The 17,980-nt window shown below is 41.4% G+C and overlaps 1 protein-coding gene across 2 annotated transcripts; it reads left to right on the forward strand.

The window, feature by feature from the left end:
• The first annotated feature begins 2,884 nt into the window (after positions 1–2,884).
• LOC109877861 (alpha-synuclein) lies at positions 2,885–16,850 on the forward strand. 2 transcript variants are annotated; one of them, XM_020470096.2, is made up of 6 exons: positions 2,885–3,227; positions 3,949–4,094; positions 4,918–4,947; positions 7,574–7,716; positions 14,079–14,156; positions 16,286–16,845. In XM_020470096.2, the coding sequence occupies exons 2-6, from the start codon at positions 3,974–3,976 to the stop codon at positions 16,304–16,306; spliced, it is 393 nt and encodes a 130-aa protein (XP_020325685.1). In that variant the 5' UTR covers positions 2,885–3,227; positions 3,949–3,973; the 3' UTR covers positions 16,307–16,845. The 2 variants fall into 2 exon arrangements, with proteins under 2 accessions (XP_020325685.1, XP_020325684.1); XM_020470095.2 differs by having other exon boundaries at positions 2,904–3,246; positions 16,286–16,850.
• The last annotated feature ends 1,130 nt before the right edge of the window (positions 16,851–17,980 follow it).

A 17,980-nucleotide genomic window follows, 5' to 3' on the forward strand; every position in this document is an offset into this window, starting at 1 on the left:
GGAGCTGTTGCCGGGGGAAGTCGATCAGATATCTGCTTTATGGAAGTCAGCATCTCCGACAGAAGATGAGAATGTCTAGCCCTTAAGGCCTCTTGCTGAACCAGAGCGGCTTCGTGGCGTTGGACAGTCCCCTCGTGGTGGGACAGCTTGGCAAAAAAAGTCCTGGGAACTGGATGCCTCTGGGTTCATCTTGGCTCTGTGTTTCTGTCAGGACCCGGTTACAAACCCAGGTCTCCGGTGTGAGAAACAGTCACTTAGCAAACTGAGCCACGAAGTCAGCAGATCCCAGAAGATGAGGCAGACACAGCAGTACTTGAGACAGTGTTTTAATAAAGTAAAAGGATTGTTCTTCAGGCAAAAATATAAATCCACAACGTCAAAAGTAATTCCAAGAGAACAAAGGTAATCCTCCAAGTCAAAAAGGTAAATCCACAAGGTGGTAGGTACAGCAGAAAAAGCCTCAAAAGATAATAAAAAATAAACAAGAACAAAAACAGAGTACCACAAGAGAGTCCAACTGGCGCAACAAATGTTCACAGCATCACTGGGGCTGGGTGCCAACATTCAAACACAGAGCAAAGAACTGAGGAAAACTAAGGGTTTAAATACAATCAAGGGAAACGAGGCACAGGTGCAAATAATAACTGGGAACAAGGGAAAACAAAAGGGTCAAAAAGCACAATGGGGGCATCTAGTGACCAGAACAACCCTGGCCAAATCCTGACAAGTTTTGCTTGGATTAAATGTCAGGAATTGTGAAAAACGGAATTTAAATGTAGTTGGCTAAGGTGTATGTAAACTTTCGACTTCAACTGTACAAGGGGTAACTTTTTACTTAACTTTTTTTACTTTTATAAGTGAATTTTAAACACACACACACACACGTCTTCTCAAATCAGCCCTAGTTATGGTCCTCCAATAGTCCTCATGGGTGATGGAAATGAAGAAATGCCAATTTCCTCTGAAATTCACGTTTGTCAACAAAGAAGCACTTCTGTTAAACAGACACAGAGGATCGCTCTTGCAACTAAGCTCAGAAAAGAATGGCTAAACATCACAATTATGTCTTTGGAATCAGGCTAGGAATACAAGTGCCTGTTTAATTGATATTAGAGTGGAATATATTAGGGTTTTTTCATTTCTTATTCCGCAGAAACAAATCTCTATGGTTGTGTCCCAAATTAAATTGCAAACCTATTCCTTGCGTAGTGCATAGAGCCCTAGTCAAACTATATAGAGAATAAAGTGCCATTTGGGACGCATTCTATATTCTCTGTGATGCAACATAAAGGTTGGGAGTTAGAAGACAATATACAGGACATTTTCCATAGGCTTTTTCCCAAGTGTTTGTAGCATTATCTAGAGAGTTTGGTCTTATATGATGTAAACAATACTGGGAGGGGAGGCATGGAGGGAAGACAAGAGGAGATACTGAATGATGTACAGTCAGATGGCCTGGGACTTTGCGGTGAATCCGGTGTAAATTTTGGGAGCACAAAGTGCACAACTTTACTAAAAACACCCTATTCTATCGTAATTCACATCTTCCTATCCTCCTACTATATTTGTAGTGTGGACCGAGAAGATGATGTCCACAAGCTTTGTGCTGAGCTATGATGGTGGCTAACTGAATGCCCAGTTTGCCCATCCACCCTCCTACTACTGAAGCTTAGACAGATTGATGTGATAGCCCTGCAGATGCTCACAACAGTCCTTGGAGCCCCTGGCTGCTTATGAGATTAATCCAGCACGCTGCCACTATGTCTGCTGCTGCTGCTTCGTGATAAGTATTATTTCATTTGTATTTCTAACAAAGTGCCTTCACAGTCATTGTCGTGCATGTTATAGAATGCCATTTGGCAACCATTCCTATAATTATGAGAAAGACCACGGTCAAATCCAATTGTCTTTGTCACATGCACAGAATGCAACAGGGGTAAACAACACAGGTACAATTTTGCGTTCAAGCTCTTCCTCAACAGTGCAGTGTCAATGTCAAAGGGAAGAAAATAGAAAATCCAGAATAGGATCTTAAAGAGAGATATGCTCAAATGAAAACTAATTACAAATAAAAACACAATAATTAATGCCACATACAAGGCCAGTACCAGTATCATATCAATGTGCAGGGATTAAGTGGTAGTAGAGGTAGATACAATATGTACATGAAGGCATGTATAAAAGTGACTGGACAGCAGTGTTTCTGAGTGACGTTCAATGTGTGTGTGTGTGTGTGTGTGTGTGTGTGTGTGTGTGTGTGTGTGTGTGTGTGTGTGTGTGTGTGTGTGTGTGTGTGTGTGTGTGTGTGTCTGCGTGTGTGTGTGTCTGCGTGTGTGTGTGTGTGTGTGTGCCTGCGTGTGTGTGTGCCTGCGTGTGTGTGTGCAAAAGTGTCAGTGTAAGTGTGTGTGAGTGTGTGGTTAGAGACCTGTGACTCAGTGCAGTTAGAGTCGGTGCAGAATGGAGGTTGAGCAGCCATCACTTAGCTGTTCAACAGTCTCATTGCTTGGAGATAGAAGCTGTCTCTGAGCCTGTTTGTCCGAGCGCTGATGCACCGGTGCCATTTTCCAGGGGGTAGCGGAGTGAACAGCCCATGGCTGGGGTGGCGGACGTCTTGTAGTTACTGTACCACAAACACATCTTCTATTGGAAAACTTCCATAGCACAACTGAGTTACACGAGTGAGTGAGTGAGACAAGGAGAGACAGAAAGAAAGAGAGGGTGGATAGAGAGGGACTCCGACTGGGCCCCCAGGGTGGTCCACAGGAAGTGGCAGGGCAGGGGTGGAGGAGGAAGAAAAGGGGGGGGGCGAGGAGTATGAGGGTGAGGATGAGGGGAGGGAGAGGATGGAGGAAGAAATAAAGGGGAGTGAAGTGGGTGATTAGACACAGATGCTATTTGTGATTACAGTGTGTAGCATTCATCATCCTCTCCCATGATGCTTGTTATCCATCCAAGATCCACTGTCACCATAACTGATTGAATGAGATGGGTAATGGAGAGGAGAAGGGAGGGGACGTGTGTGGGGCGGCGCACGAGGTGGTGGGATGCAGACAGTAAAGCATCCATTCTATCTCGAGCTCTCCCAGCATCAGCACCACGGAATTACGAGCAATCTCTGTCTGCTTCTGAAACGGAGAAGAGTATCGGTTTCAAACCTGCAGGGCGAAATCTAGACAAGGCAACACGAATTTCAGTGTCGAAAGGGGAAGTTGGCAGGCAAATAACAGGTGCGCAAACAATCCACAGGTTTGTAGCAATTCGAATGCAATTTTTTCAACACCAGTCAATTTGGTTTCATAATTAATTATTCTCAATAAACTACAATTGTTATTATTTCCCTTCTCTATGAAAATGTAAGACCGAGCTGGTGTCGGAATTGTTCATGATACAATTAGGCTTGAGACATCGTTTCTGGAGGACAGATGTGATGTGTGCTGCCAACAGGTGTGGTAGACTAGGTTTAACCTAGTCGGAGTCACCAAGGCTTCTAACGAGAAATACCTGGCTCTTGTTGTCCATAATCCTTGTCATGCATGTAAAAGGGAATTGGAATACATGTTAAAGTGATGCTCCAGAACTTATGTATGTATTTCAGCCAGTTCCTTTGAATGTAGTGCTCCCTAGCCTAAACGGGTCCCAGTTTTGTGTGTAATACCTCATCCAATTGTGTACGAAGTCATCCATTTCGTATGATACGTCCAATTCATGATATGTTACGAATCCAATTCGTATGATATGACAAATTTGCTGTTATTAAGATCCCAGACTGCATCTATAAACGACATTAACCTGCCGGTCTGTCAAAAGAAAGAGAATGGTAGGAGGTGGCATTTCTGCAAAACCCTAACCTCCTCCTCCTTCTCATCGTAACGCCACCGGTTACCGAGATAGGAGTTCTAGAAGTTCTTCACGGCACTGACTGCACTGCCCGGTTTGACATTTCCACAGCTGTTGCTGTGTCATTTTGGACACCATGGACGCGCTAATAAAGGGGTTCTCGAAAGCCAAGGATGGGGTCGTGGCAGCAGCGGAGAAGACGAAGCAGGGAGTAACTGGGGCGGCTGAGATGACAAAAGGTGGCGTTATCTTTGTCGGTAGGTCTTGACAATTGTAGCCGACCTGCTCCTTTCCTTTAACTTGCTTTTAAATCATTGCTGAGATGTCGAATGCTAAGTGTTGCTGCGATGGGATGCTGAGATGTCGAATGCTAAGTGTTGCTGAGATGAGATGCTGAGATGTCGAATGCTAAGTGTTGCTGAGATGAGATGCTGAGATGTCGAATGCTAAGTGTTGCTGAGATGAGATGCTGAGATGTCGAATGCTAAGTGTTGCTGAGATGAGATGCTGAGATGTCGAATGCTAAGTGTTGCTGAGATGAGATGCTGAGATGTCGAATGCTAAGTGTTGCTGAGATGAGATGCTGAGATGTCGAATGCTAAGTGTTGCTGAGATGAGATGCTGAGATGTCGAATGCTAAGTGTTGCTGAGATGAGATGCTGAGATGTCGAATGCTAAGTGTTGCTGAGATGAGATGCTGAGATGTCGAATGCTAAGTGTTGTTGAGATGAGATGCTGAGATGTCGAATGCTAAGTGTTGCTGAGATGAGATGCTGAGATGTCGAATGCTAAGTGTTGCTGAGATGAGATGCTGAGATGTCGAATGCTAAGTGTTGCTGAGATGAGATGCTGAGATGTCGAATGCTAAGTGTTGCTGAGATGAGATGCTGAGATGACGAATGCTAAGTGTTGCTGAGATGAGATGCTGAGATGTTGAATGTTAGAAATGATGTACGAGCATGGTTAATCAGACTATGTAAAGAGATCATTTTATTGAATGATGAATGATGATTATTGAATTTTGTTAAATATTTGTCACCCGTCCTTATATTGTTGTCACGTTTTTGTTCTTTTTCATAGGCAACAAAACGAAGGATGGAGTCACAACAGGTAGTCTACATGTCACCATTACCAACATTACTCAGTTGAGTACAGGCTTAACTGAATTACAGCAGAGACAGAATACGATATGGAATTGTATTGAATAGTTGGGGTAGGCCTTGTCTCCGAGGAGGGGTCCTTAGAACGCGGTTCCGATGATGGGCCTTCAGGTTATTATGCTGGTGGTGGTGGGGAGCTGGAAGGTCGTTGGAAGACTGTTGCTGCAAAACATCAAGTCAGAGACAAGGGGTAGGTTGACAAATACGCCCTAGATTTATACCTATTGGTTGACAGAAAAGGAAGTGATTATTGCACAAGTGACCCCATAGGTTAATCAGCAAGCGTGGTGGAATTGCCTTAGTGTGCTATGCTCATTGGATGAAGTTAATAGGTGAATGACAGAGCTTTCCACACCTGGATTGTGTAACATTGGCCATTATTATTTTCAAAATTCTCCAAACTTTGTCAAATTGATTGCTGATCATTGCTAGACAACCGTTTTCAAGTCTTGCCATAGATTTTCCTGTAAATTTAAGTCAAAATTGTAACTCAGCCACTCAGGATCATTCACTGTCTTTTTGGTAAGCAAATCCAGTATAGATTTGGCTTTGTGTTTTAGGTTATTGTCCTGCTGAAAGGGGAATTCATCTCCCAGTGCCTGGTGGAAAGCACACTGATCTAGGTTTTCCTCTAGGATTTTGCTTGTGCTTAGCTCCATTCCATTTCTTTTTTATCCTGAAAAACTCCCCAGTCCTAAACAAGCATACCCATAACATGATGCAGCCACCACTTTGCTGGTATATACGAAGAGCGGTACTCAGTAATGTGTTGTATTGGATTTGCCCAAAACACAACACTTTGTATTCAGGACAAAAAGTGAATTGCTTTGCCACATTTTTTGTAGTATTACTTTAATGCCTTGTTAATTAAAAACAGGATGCATGTTTTGCAATATTTTTATTCTGTACAGACTTACTTCTTTTCACTCTGTCAATTAGGTTAGTATTGTGGAGTAACAACGACGTTGTTGACCTATCATCAGTTTTCTCCTATTACAGCCATTAAACTCTGTAACTGTTTTAAAGTCACCATTGGCCTCATGGTGAAATCCCTGAGCGGTTTCCTTCCCCTCCGGCCTGTATCTTTGTAGTGACTGGGTGTATTGATACACCATACAAAGTGTAATTAATAACTTCACTATGCTCAAAGGGATATTCAATGCCTGCTTTTTTTTACCCATCTACCAATAGGTACCCTTCTTTGCGAGGCATTGGGAAACCTCTCTGGTCTTTGTGGTTGAATCTGTGTTTGAAATTCACTGCTCAATTGAGGGATCTTACAGATAATTGTATGTGTGAGGTACAGAGATGAGGTAGTCATTCAAAAATCATGTTAAACACTATTATTGCACACAGAGTGAGTCCATGCAACTTATGTGACTTGTTAAGCAAATGTTTACTCCTGAACATATTTAGGCTTGCCATTACAAAAGGGGTTGAAGACTTATTGTCTCAAGACATTTCACCTTAAATATTTGTATTAATTTGTAAAAATTTCTAAAACATAATTACTTTGACATTATAAGGTATTGTGGGTAGGCCAGTGACCAAAAATCTAAATTTAAATCATTAGAGATTCAGGCTGTACACAACAACACACAAAATGTGGAATAAGTTGAGGGATACGAATACTTTCTGAAGGCACTGTAAGTAAGTGGGTCGTTCCACCAATTTGGTGCCTTTTGAGAAGTGTTATTTGGTCCAAAAAAACATTGATTTCACCTAATTTTAAAATTCTGTCATAAAGAGCACATGTTCAACTTAATAAAAAACATGTTTTACCATCTTAAGAAGTTAAACAAAAAAAAGACTATAGTAAATTATAGTAAATTTATTCTTATAAATCATATCTAATTTTATTTGTTTATTTGACAACAGGTGTAGACTTTACCATGAAAGGCTTACTTACAAGCTCATATTTATCTGTAAATAGCCCACCCAACTACCTCATCCCCATATTGTTATTTCTTTTTTTTGCTCCTTTGCATCATCATCATCTCTTCTTGCACATTCATCTTCTGCACATCTATCACTCCAGTGTTTAATTACTCAATTCTAATTATTTCGCCACTATGGCCTATTTATTGCCTTACCTCCCGAATCTTACTGCATTTGCACACACTGTATATAGACTTTTCTATTGTGTTATTGACTGTACATTTGTTTCTACCATGTGTAACTCTGTTGTTTGTGTCACACTGCTTTGCTTTATCTTGGCCAGGTTGCAGTTGTAAATGAGAACTGCCCTACCAGGTTAAAGAAAGATGAAATAAATTAAAATAAAAGATAAATAAAAAAGATTAACCAACACTGCAGTTTTAATAAAAATTAGTCAAGAAAAAATTTACACTAAAGTAACAAAAAAAAGTAACACAATAAAATAACAATAACAAGTTGACCATTTCTTCTTAAATCAGACAGAAATCCCCTTGTGACTTGTTTTTCAGAAATGACTGTCAAAGCAACAAAATAACTAGGGCTTTACAACGAAGGTGAAACTTGGAGAAATGTTAAGATTAAGTGGGTTAAAATCTTCCTAGAAGTGACCACCACATATGTTCTCCCTCTCCTGGTAGTTGCAGGTAAAACAGTGTCTGGCGTTTCCCAGGTGGGCGGAGCCATGGTAACAGGAGTGACAGCAGTGGCTCACAGGACTGTGGAGGGGGCGGGGAATATTGCTGCTGTGACTGGATTGGTCAAGAAAGACACAGCCAAACAGGTGAGAACCTGAGATACCTGACCAATACTCCTACCTTGTTCAATATTTGATTCCCTCACTTACACAAACACTATACAGCTCTCTATCTCTTAGTTTTAGCTCTACCTCTGTCTCACACAACATTTAAATTGAGATGAATGACAAACAAGTGGGGGTTACTTTTTATTCTTATGCACACATACAGTGCATTCGGAAAGTTTTCAGACCCCTTGACTTTTTCCACATTTTGTTACGTTACAGCCTTATTGTAATAATCCCCTCAATCAACACACAATACCCCACACACAATACCCCGCTATGACAAAGCAAAAAACGTATATATATATATATATATATTATTATCAAAATGCAATATCATATTTACATACGTATTCAGACCCTTCACTCAGTACTTTGTTGAAGCACCTTTGGCAGCAATTACAGGCTTGAGTCTTCCTGGGTATGATGCTACAAGCTTGGTACACCTGTTTTTGGGGTGTTTCTCCCATGTTTCTCTGCAGATCCTCTCAGGCTCTGTCAGGTTGGATGGGGAGCGTTGCTGCACGGCAATTTTCAGGTCTCTCCAGAGGTGTTCGATCGGGTTCAAGTCTGGGCTCTGGCTGGGCCACTCAAGGACATTCAGACTTGTCCCGAAGCCACTCCTGCTTTGTCTTGGCCCGTGTGCTTAGGGTCATTGTCCTGTTGGAAGGAGAAGCTTCACCCCAGTCTGAGGTCCTGAGCGCTCTGGAGCAGGTTTTCATCAAGGATCTCTTTGTATTTTGCTCCGTTCATCTTTCCCTCGATCGTGGCTAGTCTCCCAGCCCCTGCTGCTGAAACCACCCCACAGCATGATGCTACCACCAACATGCTTCACCGTAGGGATTGTGCCAGGTGTCCTCCAGACGTGACGCTTGGTATTTAGGCCAAAGAGTTCAATCTTGGTTTCATCAGACCAAAGAATCTTGTTTCTCATGGTCTGAGAGTCTTTGGGTGCCTTTTGGAAACTCCAAATGAGCTGTCATGAAGAGTGGCTTCCATCTGGTCATTCTACCATAAAGGTCTGATTGGTGGAGTGTTGCAGAAATGGTTGTCCTTCAAGAAAGTTCTCCCATCTCTGGTGCTCTGTCAGAGTGACCATCGGGTTCTTGGTCACCCTGACCAAGGCCCTACTCCCCCAATTGCTCAATTTGGCCAGATCAAGGAAGAGTCTTGATGGTTTCAAACTTCTTCCATTTAAGAATGATGGAGGCCACTGTGTTCTTGTGGTTTTGCACATGCATTGTCAACTGTGGGACCTTACAAAGACAGATGTGTGCCTTTCCAAATCATGTCCAATCAATTGAATTTACCACAAGTGGACTCCAATCAAGTTGAAGAAAAATCTCAAGGATGATCAATGGAAACAGGATGAACCTGAGCTCAATTTCTATTTGCTCATAGCAAAGGGTCAGAATATTTATATAAATAAGTGTTTTTGCTTTGTCATTGTGGTGTATTGTGTGTAGATTGATGAGGGAAAAATAATAATTTGATCAATTTTAGAATAAGGCTGTAAAGTTACAAAATGTGCAAAAAGTCAAGGGGTCTGAATACTTTCCGAATGCACTGTAAGAGAGAAAACAGACGCAACCTTTGCTATTCATTTTAGTCTTGATACCGACATTTCATCAGAACCTATTGCCATCTGAATGCTGTCCTTTCCTTTCAGCACAGCATTTTTCAACCATTTTAAATGTGACAGCTAATTCACTTCTCTTTCCCCTCTGTCAAATGAAGCCTGACCTTGAGTCCTCTGGCTTGTTGCTTTTTCCTTTCTTATCCTCTTCCTCCGGCATTCTTAGTTCTCTGTCATAAAAAGCAGGATGGATTCTCACTTGTCTGTCTGAAGGTCTGTTTATATAAAGGCTGAGAAAGATCCAGACAGACAGACAATTTGCAGCCCTGATGGTCTCTGAAGATGAAAAATGGATTTTCTCTCTTTCAAAACAAAACTAAACAGAATCGTGGACATATTAAAGTAAAGCTTGCCTGCAATGCTGGCCTTGTAGTAGTAGTGATGATTCATCTTCAAACCAACAGCAAAGCAACACGGTTTCTTCAGTCTGCCCTTCCATGTTCTTCCAATTAATGGGACAATCTGCAATATGTACAGCTGTTCAAATGGTCAATTCAATGAATGACAAAACACCCATTGATTCTTGAGGGAAAAAAAACTTGCCTCAAGAGTTTAGTAGAACTGAACTCAATCTATGCATTTGAGAATGGTTGCATTTCTCCAGCCCCATCCCTCAGCTTTAAAGCAAAAGAAGTGGAGGGGCTGCCATTTGTATGAAAAACAAATGACAGATTGTTGCTTTAACAGTGTTAATCTGCCAAGTGAATTAGCCACCCCAAAGCACCCTGCTGACGTCACAGGTACTCAGCAATCATTGCATTCATTATCTGTATAGTGTCCTTACACACACACACACACACACACACACACACACACACACTGGCATTATTATTAGAAAAAAATCAACAACATCAATCAGAGAGAAAACCTCACTAATTAGGACAATAACTTCAGCTGCCTTCCTCCTTTGCCTGTGTTCGTTTATGACTAGATTAATAAATGGTTACATGACACACACACATCCGCACACACAGAGGTTAATAAAGTGTTAAATGGGACATAATTCTAGAGGGATTATACAATTAGGCTATGGTTATGCTACTGAGAGGAAGTTATAAACAAATAGAATCTCCCTGGGCAGAGAAGAGAACAGTGTACTGCTCAATTGAAGGTCTGTTGAGGAGCTCCTACTGTATGTAGATTTTAGAAGAGGACTGGCCACCCCTCATAGCCTTGTTCCTCTCTAGGTTTCTTCCTAGGTTTTGGCCTTTCTAGGGAGTTTTTCCTAGCCACTGTGCTTCTACACCTGCATTGCTTGCTGTTTGGGGTTTTAGGCTGGGTTATTGTACAGCACTTTGAGATATCAGCTGATGTACGAAGGGCTATATAAATACGTTTGATTTGATTTAGGATTTAGAATTTAATGACTGACTGTTAACGTAAATGTTAAACAAATTGAGTAGCTGGCCAGTGTTCACACAAGATTTGGTTCTGGGTTCCAAGATCAAGAACTTCAGAACAATAATTACCGACACACACCCAGAATTGCTACTGATGAATAAGATAAAAGTAGTGGAATTTTTTGCTGCTAAAGGAATAAATATTTTGGTCTGGACAGGAGGCAATGCCTTGGAACCACTCTGGTAATCCGAGTAATGTCTTCAGCATTATCTTTCAGCCAATTACAATATTTGTTTTTCTCTGTTAATCGCCTGTGTGTCGACACAATCCCCTGTCCATTTGATTTGTTTTTAAAGACGTTTGATTGTGGCATTTCCTGTGGCCATTGATTGGCTACCTAGCGGTTTATCTCCAAACCCTGTCTAATGCCTAATCGCATCCTCTGTGTAACACCTTAACGTGTCCTCCGAGTTTGACAGAAGAAACACAGAAATACAGAAACTACGTCCCAAATGGCACCCTAATTCCCTACATGGGTGCTGTTCAAAAGTAGTGCACTACATATGTAAGGAATAGGGTGCCATTCGGAACGAAGCCAGAGATGGTGCACAGAATTGGATTGATCTCATTTAGACAGAGCCTTAGTGCCTGTCTGTCCCTGCTTGAGTTCTGAGCCCCAGTCATTACAGTGTCATTGATATCGACCAAATTAAAAAGGAGCCCATCAAAGGAGCATCTCTGCCTAGGGGGCTCCGACCCAGGCGCAATCTCTCTTTACCTTTATCCCTCTATCCATACCTCCTTTCTAAAGCAAGCATGGAACAGCAGGTTAGGGAGCAGAGCGATCAATCTACTTTCATCTGGTTGTCCACAGCAGCCAGCCAACTCTCATCAGTTAGTTAGACAGTGTGAGAGATGGGGTGTCTGATGACGAGGGAGGAAGAGCGAGGCTGCTGCCTTTTTGTTTGTTTAATGGAACACCCACCCATCCACCCACACACAAACAACTAGCAGCGCTAGCAGCGATGCTCCGGCTGGTAAATGAATTTGGGCTGGTAAGACAGAACAGAGAACACACCTCACCAGCTCCCGTAGACCGACTCATTGCACTCATGTCACAGATGCTGTTCTGTTGTATGTTCGGTTGTTGAGCCACAAGACAAGAGGAACACAATCAAAATCTTGTTAATGTTTCATATGGGAAAGGCTCAATTAAAAGTGAAAGAATGTATGTATTACATAGTTACAAGTTAATACTTACCTGGATAAGATATTCCAGTTTTTATTTATAATTTGAAATACCTATAACATGGGGCTTCATGGGTTTGGGTTTATTAAAATTATTAGCAGAATAGAAAATAGCACAGTAGAGACAGTATTTATTGGCCACGGTGGGTGTTGAGAGACGCTGTGTGGTGTGCTTCTTTCTATGTGTGTGTGTGTGTGTGTGTGTGTGTGTGTGTGTGTGTGTGTGTGTGTGTGTGTGTGTGTGTGTGTTTCTGGCTGTGCTGCGTGAACAGATGGAGACGCAGTGGGCGGTGTTAAATGGAATGGCAGGAGGAGAGGGCACAAACACACACCTCCACATACAAGAGAAGAGGGCACAAAAACACACCTACACACACACACATACAGGAGGAGAGGGCACGGTAATTGCTCTAAGGTTGTGTCAGCTGGTAGCCATGTCACACACACACACTAGGAGATGAGTGGAGCTGTATGTGTCACCGGCCTGTGTCTTATTAAAGGTCACAACAATGACAAGCACCAATAAATGCCTTGTATTGTAGCACAGAACATGCACATGAGATCAAGAAGCAATTTAATGTAATAGGTTTGTTTCCCACAGCCTGCAATTGTTAGCACGCTTGTCTTGGAATACACTGAGTGTACAAAACATTAGGAACACCTTCCACCATCAGAACAGCCTCCGTTCGTCGAGGCATGGACACTACAAGGTATCGAAAGCTTTCCACAGGGATCCTGGTCCATGTTGAATCCAATGCTTCCCACAGTTATGTCAAGTTGGCTAAATGGCCATTGGGTGGTGGACCGTTCTTGATACACATGGGAAACTGTCCGTGAAAAACCCAGTAGCGATGCAGTTCTTGACACACTAAAACCGGTGAGTTTGATACCTACTACCATACCCCATTCAAAGGTACTTAAATATGTTGTCTTGCCCATTCACCCTCTGAATGGCACACATACACAATCCATGTCTCAACTGTCTCAAGGCTTAAAAAGCCTTCTTTAACCTCTACAGGATTTCCCAGGACATAGACATGTCTTATATGGGCAGAAAGCTTACATTCCTGTTAATCAACTGCAGTGTCCAATTTACAGAATCTATTACAGTTAAAAAATACCATGCTATTGTTTGAGGAGAGTACACAACAACAAATGGCAACTGGTTTGATACATTCACCTCTGAAGGTAAATAATGTACTTACATTCAGTAATCTTGCTCTGATTTGTCATCCTGAGGGTCCCAGAAAGAAAATGTAGCACAGTTTTGTTTAATAAAATCATTTTTTATATTCAAATGTAGGAACTGGGTTCTACAGTTTCGACCCCTGCTGTCTCTGACTCCACACCCACCCGCCCAGCCATCTAGATGTGTGAAAGTTAGTGTGTAAGCTACTGATCCATCATGTATGACATTCCTAGGAGTGTGTAAACTTACATTTTGCATTACCATATCATTGTTCTTTCTCTATAATTATTTACTTGAAAATGTATCAATTGACCAATTCGGTCATTTGGGCAGACTTCATACAAAATATTGTCCAGTATTGAAATGTGGCTCAATCTGAAATGTTGCACACACACTGCTCCCATCTAGTGGCCAAAGTCTAAATTGCACCTAAACTGCAATAATACACTATGGTCTTTGTCTTGATGGAACAAAAAGATGATGGAACAATTTTTTGGGGGAATTGTTTGTATTATCTTTTACCAGATCTAATGTGTCATATTCTCCTACATTAATTCCACATTTCCTCAAACTTCAGTGTTTCCTTTCAAATGGTATCAAGAATATGCATATCCTTGCTTCAGGTCCTGAGCTACAGGCAGATAAATTTGGGTATGTCATTTTAGGCAGGGAAAAAAAAGAAGAAAAAAAAAAGGTTCTGATCCTCACTTTCATCTACACTGACTGAAGTGGATTTAACAGGTGACATCAATAAGGGATACTAGCTTTCACCTGGATTCATCTGGTCAGTCTATGTCATGGAAAGAGCAGGTGTTTCTAATGTTTTGTGTATACAGCAACCAACTAACAAAAGTGGTCATTGTCTGCTGTGGATATTTCCAACACTTCCCCACTGTTGACCTGGTCAGTGAATGTGTGTTATTATTGCAGGATGAAGATGCTATGTCTAAAGACTCACCTATCAAGGAGTCACCAGTGGACCCAGAGGGTGGTGATACTGCTGCAGAGGTAGGATATTTACCTACTACTTACAACCTCTTCTAGAGCAGTCGTGGGTGAACAGGGAGTACAGGAGAGGGCTCAGAACGCACCCTTGTGGGGCCCCAGTGTTGAGGATCAGCGGGGTGGAGATGTTGTTGCCTACCCTCACCACCTGGGGGGCGGCCCGTCAGGAAGTCCAGTACCCAGTTGCACAGGGCAGGGTCGAGACCCAGGATCTCGAGCTTGATGACGAGCTTGGAGGGCACTATGGTGTTAAATGCCGAGCTGTAGTCGATGAACAGCATTCTCACATAGGTATTCCTCTTGTCCAGATGGGTTAGGGCAGTGTGCAGTGTGGTTGAGATTGCATCGTCTGTGGACCTAGCGAAAACAAACACTGATCCAATTATATTCATTTGGGGAGAGGTCAAAAAGCATTAAACGTTTATGGCAATTTAGCTAACTAGCTTACTGTTTCTAGCTAATTTGTCCTGGTGTACAAACATTGGGTTGCTCTTTTTACCTGAAATGCACAAGGTCCTCTACTCTGACAATTAATCCACAGATAAAACGGTTTATAAAATTGTAATGGCATTTCATGTTTCTGTCAGAACTGTCGTGACATTTTCACGAGTCAGGAAATTCATCCATATGAAATGGTTGGATTGAAGCATGGTTAGTGCATCAGCCGTTAATGGTTTACTCCTCATTATCCTGTAACGGCTCTCGTTGGTAGGAGACCAAGGCACAGCGTGGTAGGCGTACATCGTATCTTTATTGATGACACCAAACAAAATAACAAAGTCAAAAAATGAAAGCGCACAGTTCTGTCAGGATAAGACACTAAACAGAAAACAAGATCCCACAACCTAATGGTGGGAAAAAGGGCTGCCTAAGTATGATCCCCAATCAGAGACAACGATAGACAGCTGCCTCTGATTGGGAACCACACTCGGCCAAAAATAAAGAAACAGAAGACATAGAATTTCCCACCCGAGTCACACCCTGACCTAACCAAACATAGAGAATAATAAGGATCTCTAAGGTTAGGGCGTGACACATCCTCCCCTTTTTAGATAGTCATCCTTTTCCATGTTTCATTCATCAGATTGTTTTACATGGGTTTTTGTGTTAAATTGTGAGGTTCCCATTTCCTCACAAGAAGTCCTTTGGGGTTCCATCCACCATCATCATGATCCATCAGCACTATGTATGTATATGATATGATTTGTTAATTAATCTTATTTTTAACATTATGTACAAATAGGGTAATACTTTACCTTAAGTTACCCTAATACCTATGTAACTACACATTAGGTGACCCTTGTATTTCATTTTTGCATTGTCTCTATGCACACTCACAGGACTCTAAACACTCACGCACACTGACACTCACACGTTGTTTCCTGACTCTACAAACACGTACTGACATACAATCAAAATGGTCCACCACCCAAAGGACATCCAGCCAACTTGACACAACTGTGGGAAGTACTGGAGTCAACATGGGCTAGAATCCCTGTAAAGTGCTTGCGATACCTTGTAGAGGCCGTCATAGTAAATAAGAATTTGTTCTTAACTGACTTGCCTAGTTAAATAAAGGTTACTTTTTAAAAAAGAAATAGAGTCCATGCCCCGACACCTTGAGGCTGTTCTGAGGGCAAAAGGAAGTGCAACTCAATATTAATGTTTTTTACACTAATGTTTTGTACGCTGCTGTTGATCATATATCCTGATACCTAGTCACCTTACACCTATACATGTCTACCTCTATCACTTCAGTATTCCTGCACATTGTAAATATGGTATTGGAACTGACCCTGCATATAGCTTCTTACTTTCTGGTGCTCTTCTTATTTCTTATTTTTATTTCTAGTGTGTTTTTGTTCTACCTTGTGTTATTTTTAGTGCTACATTGATATTGATTACTGCATTGTTGTGTTTGGAGCTTGCAAGAAAGGCACTTCACTGTACTTGTGCACATGACATTAAAACTTGAAACGTGAAATATCTGTAGTGACATTGTATTAACATGTACTTACATAGTAACTGCTTTCTACATGGTAATAGAGTTTAGTGTTATCAGTTGTTACACAAGTGGGAAAATAATTTCATAATAATTCTAAAAGTAACCTCTCCCCCATCTGTACTTGCAGGAGGATTCCGATGGCTATTAGAAGTACAGCACTGTCAAGTGCCTCATCTCAGAACAATCCAGAACTACTGTAACAATCCAGAATCAACTATCAAAACATTCCATGTCACCCTGCCAAGTCCGGTTGTGCCTCGTTGTGTTCCTTAATGGAGTCTGTACCATGTGTGTGTGTATGACTCTGTGTGTGTGTGTAACGTGTGTCTTAATGCTTAGTGGGTGTACGCCAGTGTGTGTGTAACGTGTGTATGGGTGTGTCTTAATGCTTAGTGGGTGTACGCCAGTGTGTGGGTCAGTGTGTGTCCTGGAGTCTCCGCCAGTCAGTCCTGAGTGGGGTCTATACGCCCATCTTCAGTAACTCCCTCCCACTAAGGCAGCCACCTGGACACAGAAGGGACTACCTTTATGTTCTGTCTATCTGTCTGTGGACTTTGAAGTAAATACAAATACTGTATACAGGACGGTGTCCACCCACTCTGCTCCGAGGGTGGGAAAACGCATGCTTTTTTGGTGATGACATGTCACTTCCTTATGTTATAAAATAAATTAAACCAAGACAAATATGATTATTCATGTTTTGAATTGTTCAGTGGAGCCTTCCTCTAACATATCACTAATGATATCTGTCGTGGAAATGTCCTCTATTTACCAAATCATGAGAGCAAACCACACACAAATCAGAGTTAGTTATCACAAAGTCCATCTTTAATTATATGAGCTCTATCACAACCCTGTGACTCTCAGATCAATTCAGTGTCTATCAATGAATTCTCTGAGAGTCCCCTCCACATTTCAACTGAGATCCTTTATAGCAAAGACACACACAGGATAAGACAGCATCGGCATAATTCATCGTTCAGCTTTGTCTCCTAAACTATGTTCTTTTCTCAAACTCAGAACCATAAACAAATCCTCCATATCAACAGGCATATATCAAATCCATCCTATCTTGACAAGATCACAGAGACACACTGACTGGCACACAGACATTGTGGAGCCAAGAGATACACGCTTGACCTCTCTCCTCTCTCCGGCCCAAGCAACTTAGTCTTGACATAGAACAGATACTGCAACCCCGCCACAGTATTATACAAAAATAACATTCTGATGAGAAGTAACTTACAAACATATGATGAATATAAAACATCTTACCTATGTTACCAACTAATTCTGATTATTCCCCAACATTCCCCTCTCAAGGGACATTGTCCCTTCTAAAGAATCAGAATATTAATTACATACTCAATATTTAAAAATTAAATGTCAAATACCTTAGCTTATATGTAAGCTTTCTCCCTTCTGAAACTAAGTTTACAACCTTTATTCTACAAGACAAACTTGCACATGTTTAATAACACAGAATAATCCATTTGAGGAAAATAAAAACATAACATATTTAGAAATGCTCCCTAAGTTACATGAGAATCGGTGTCTAAACACAGGCCTCCTCACAACATATAGGACAGACATCCCTCTAAGTCCTCATGCTCAGAAATATACTCAGGAATAGAGAATAGGGCAGTGAAATCATTCATATTCCAAATCATAAGTAACAACCCAACTATTTATCCAACCAATATTTAGAATAGCATTCCTCAGTGATTCAAATTTGTCTTATCACTCAAAGTAAAAACCTCAATTTAACACACATCAATATTAGCAGATTTACTTACATTCAGTATAATTATCCCATAATTCT

Source organism: Oncorhynchus kisutch, linkage group LG23, assembly GCF_002021735.2.
Source record: "Oncorhynchus kisutch isolate 150728-3 linkage group LG23, Okis_V2, whole genome shotgun sequence".
Lineage (NCBI taxonomy): Eukaryota > Metazoa > Chordata > Actinopteri > Salmoniformes > Salmonidae > Oncorhynchus > Oncorhynchus kisutch.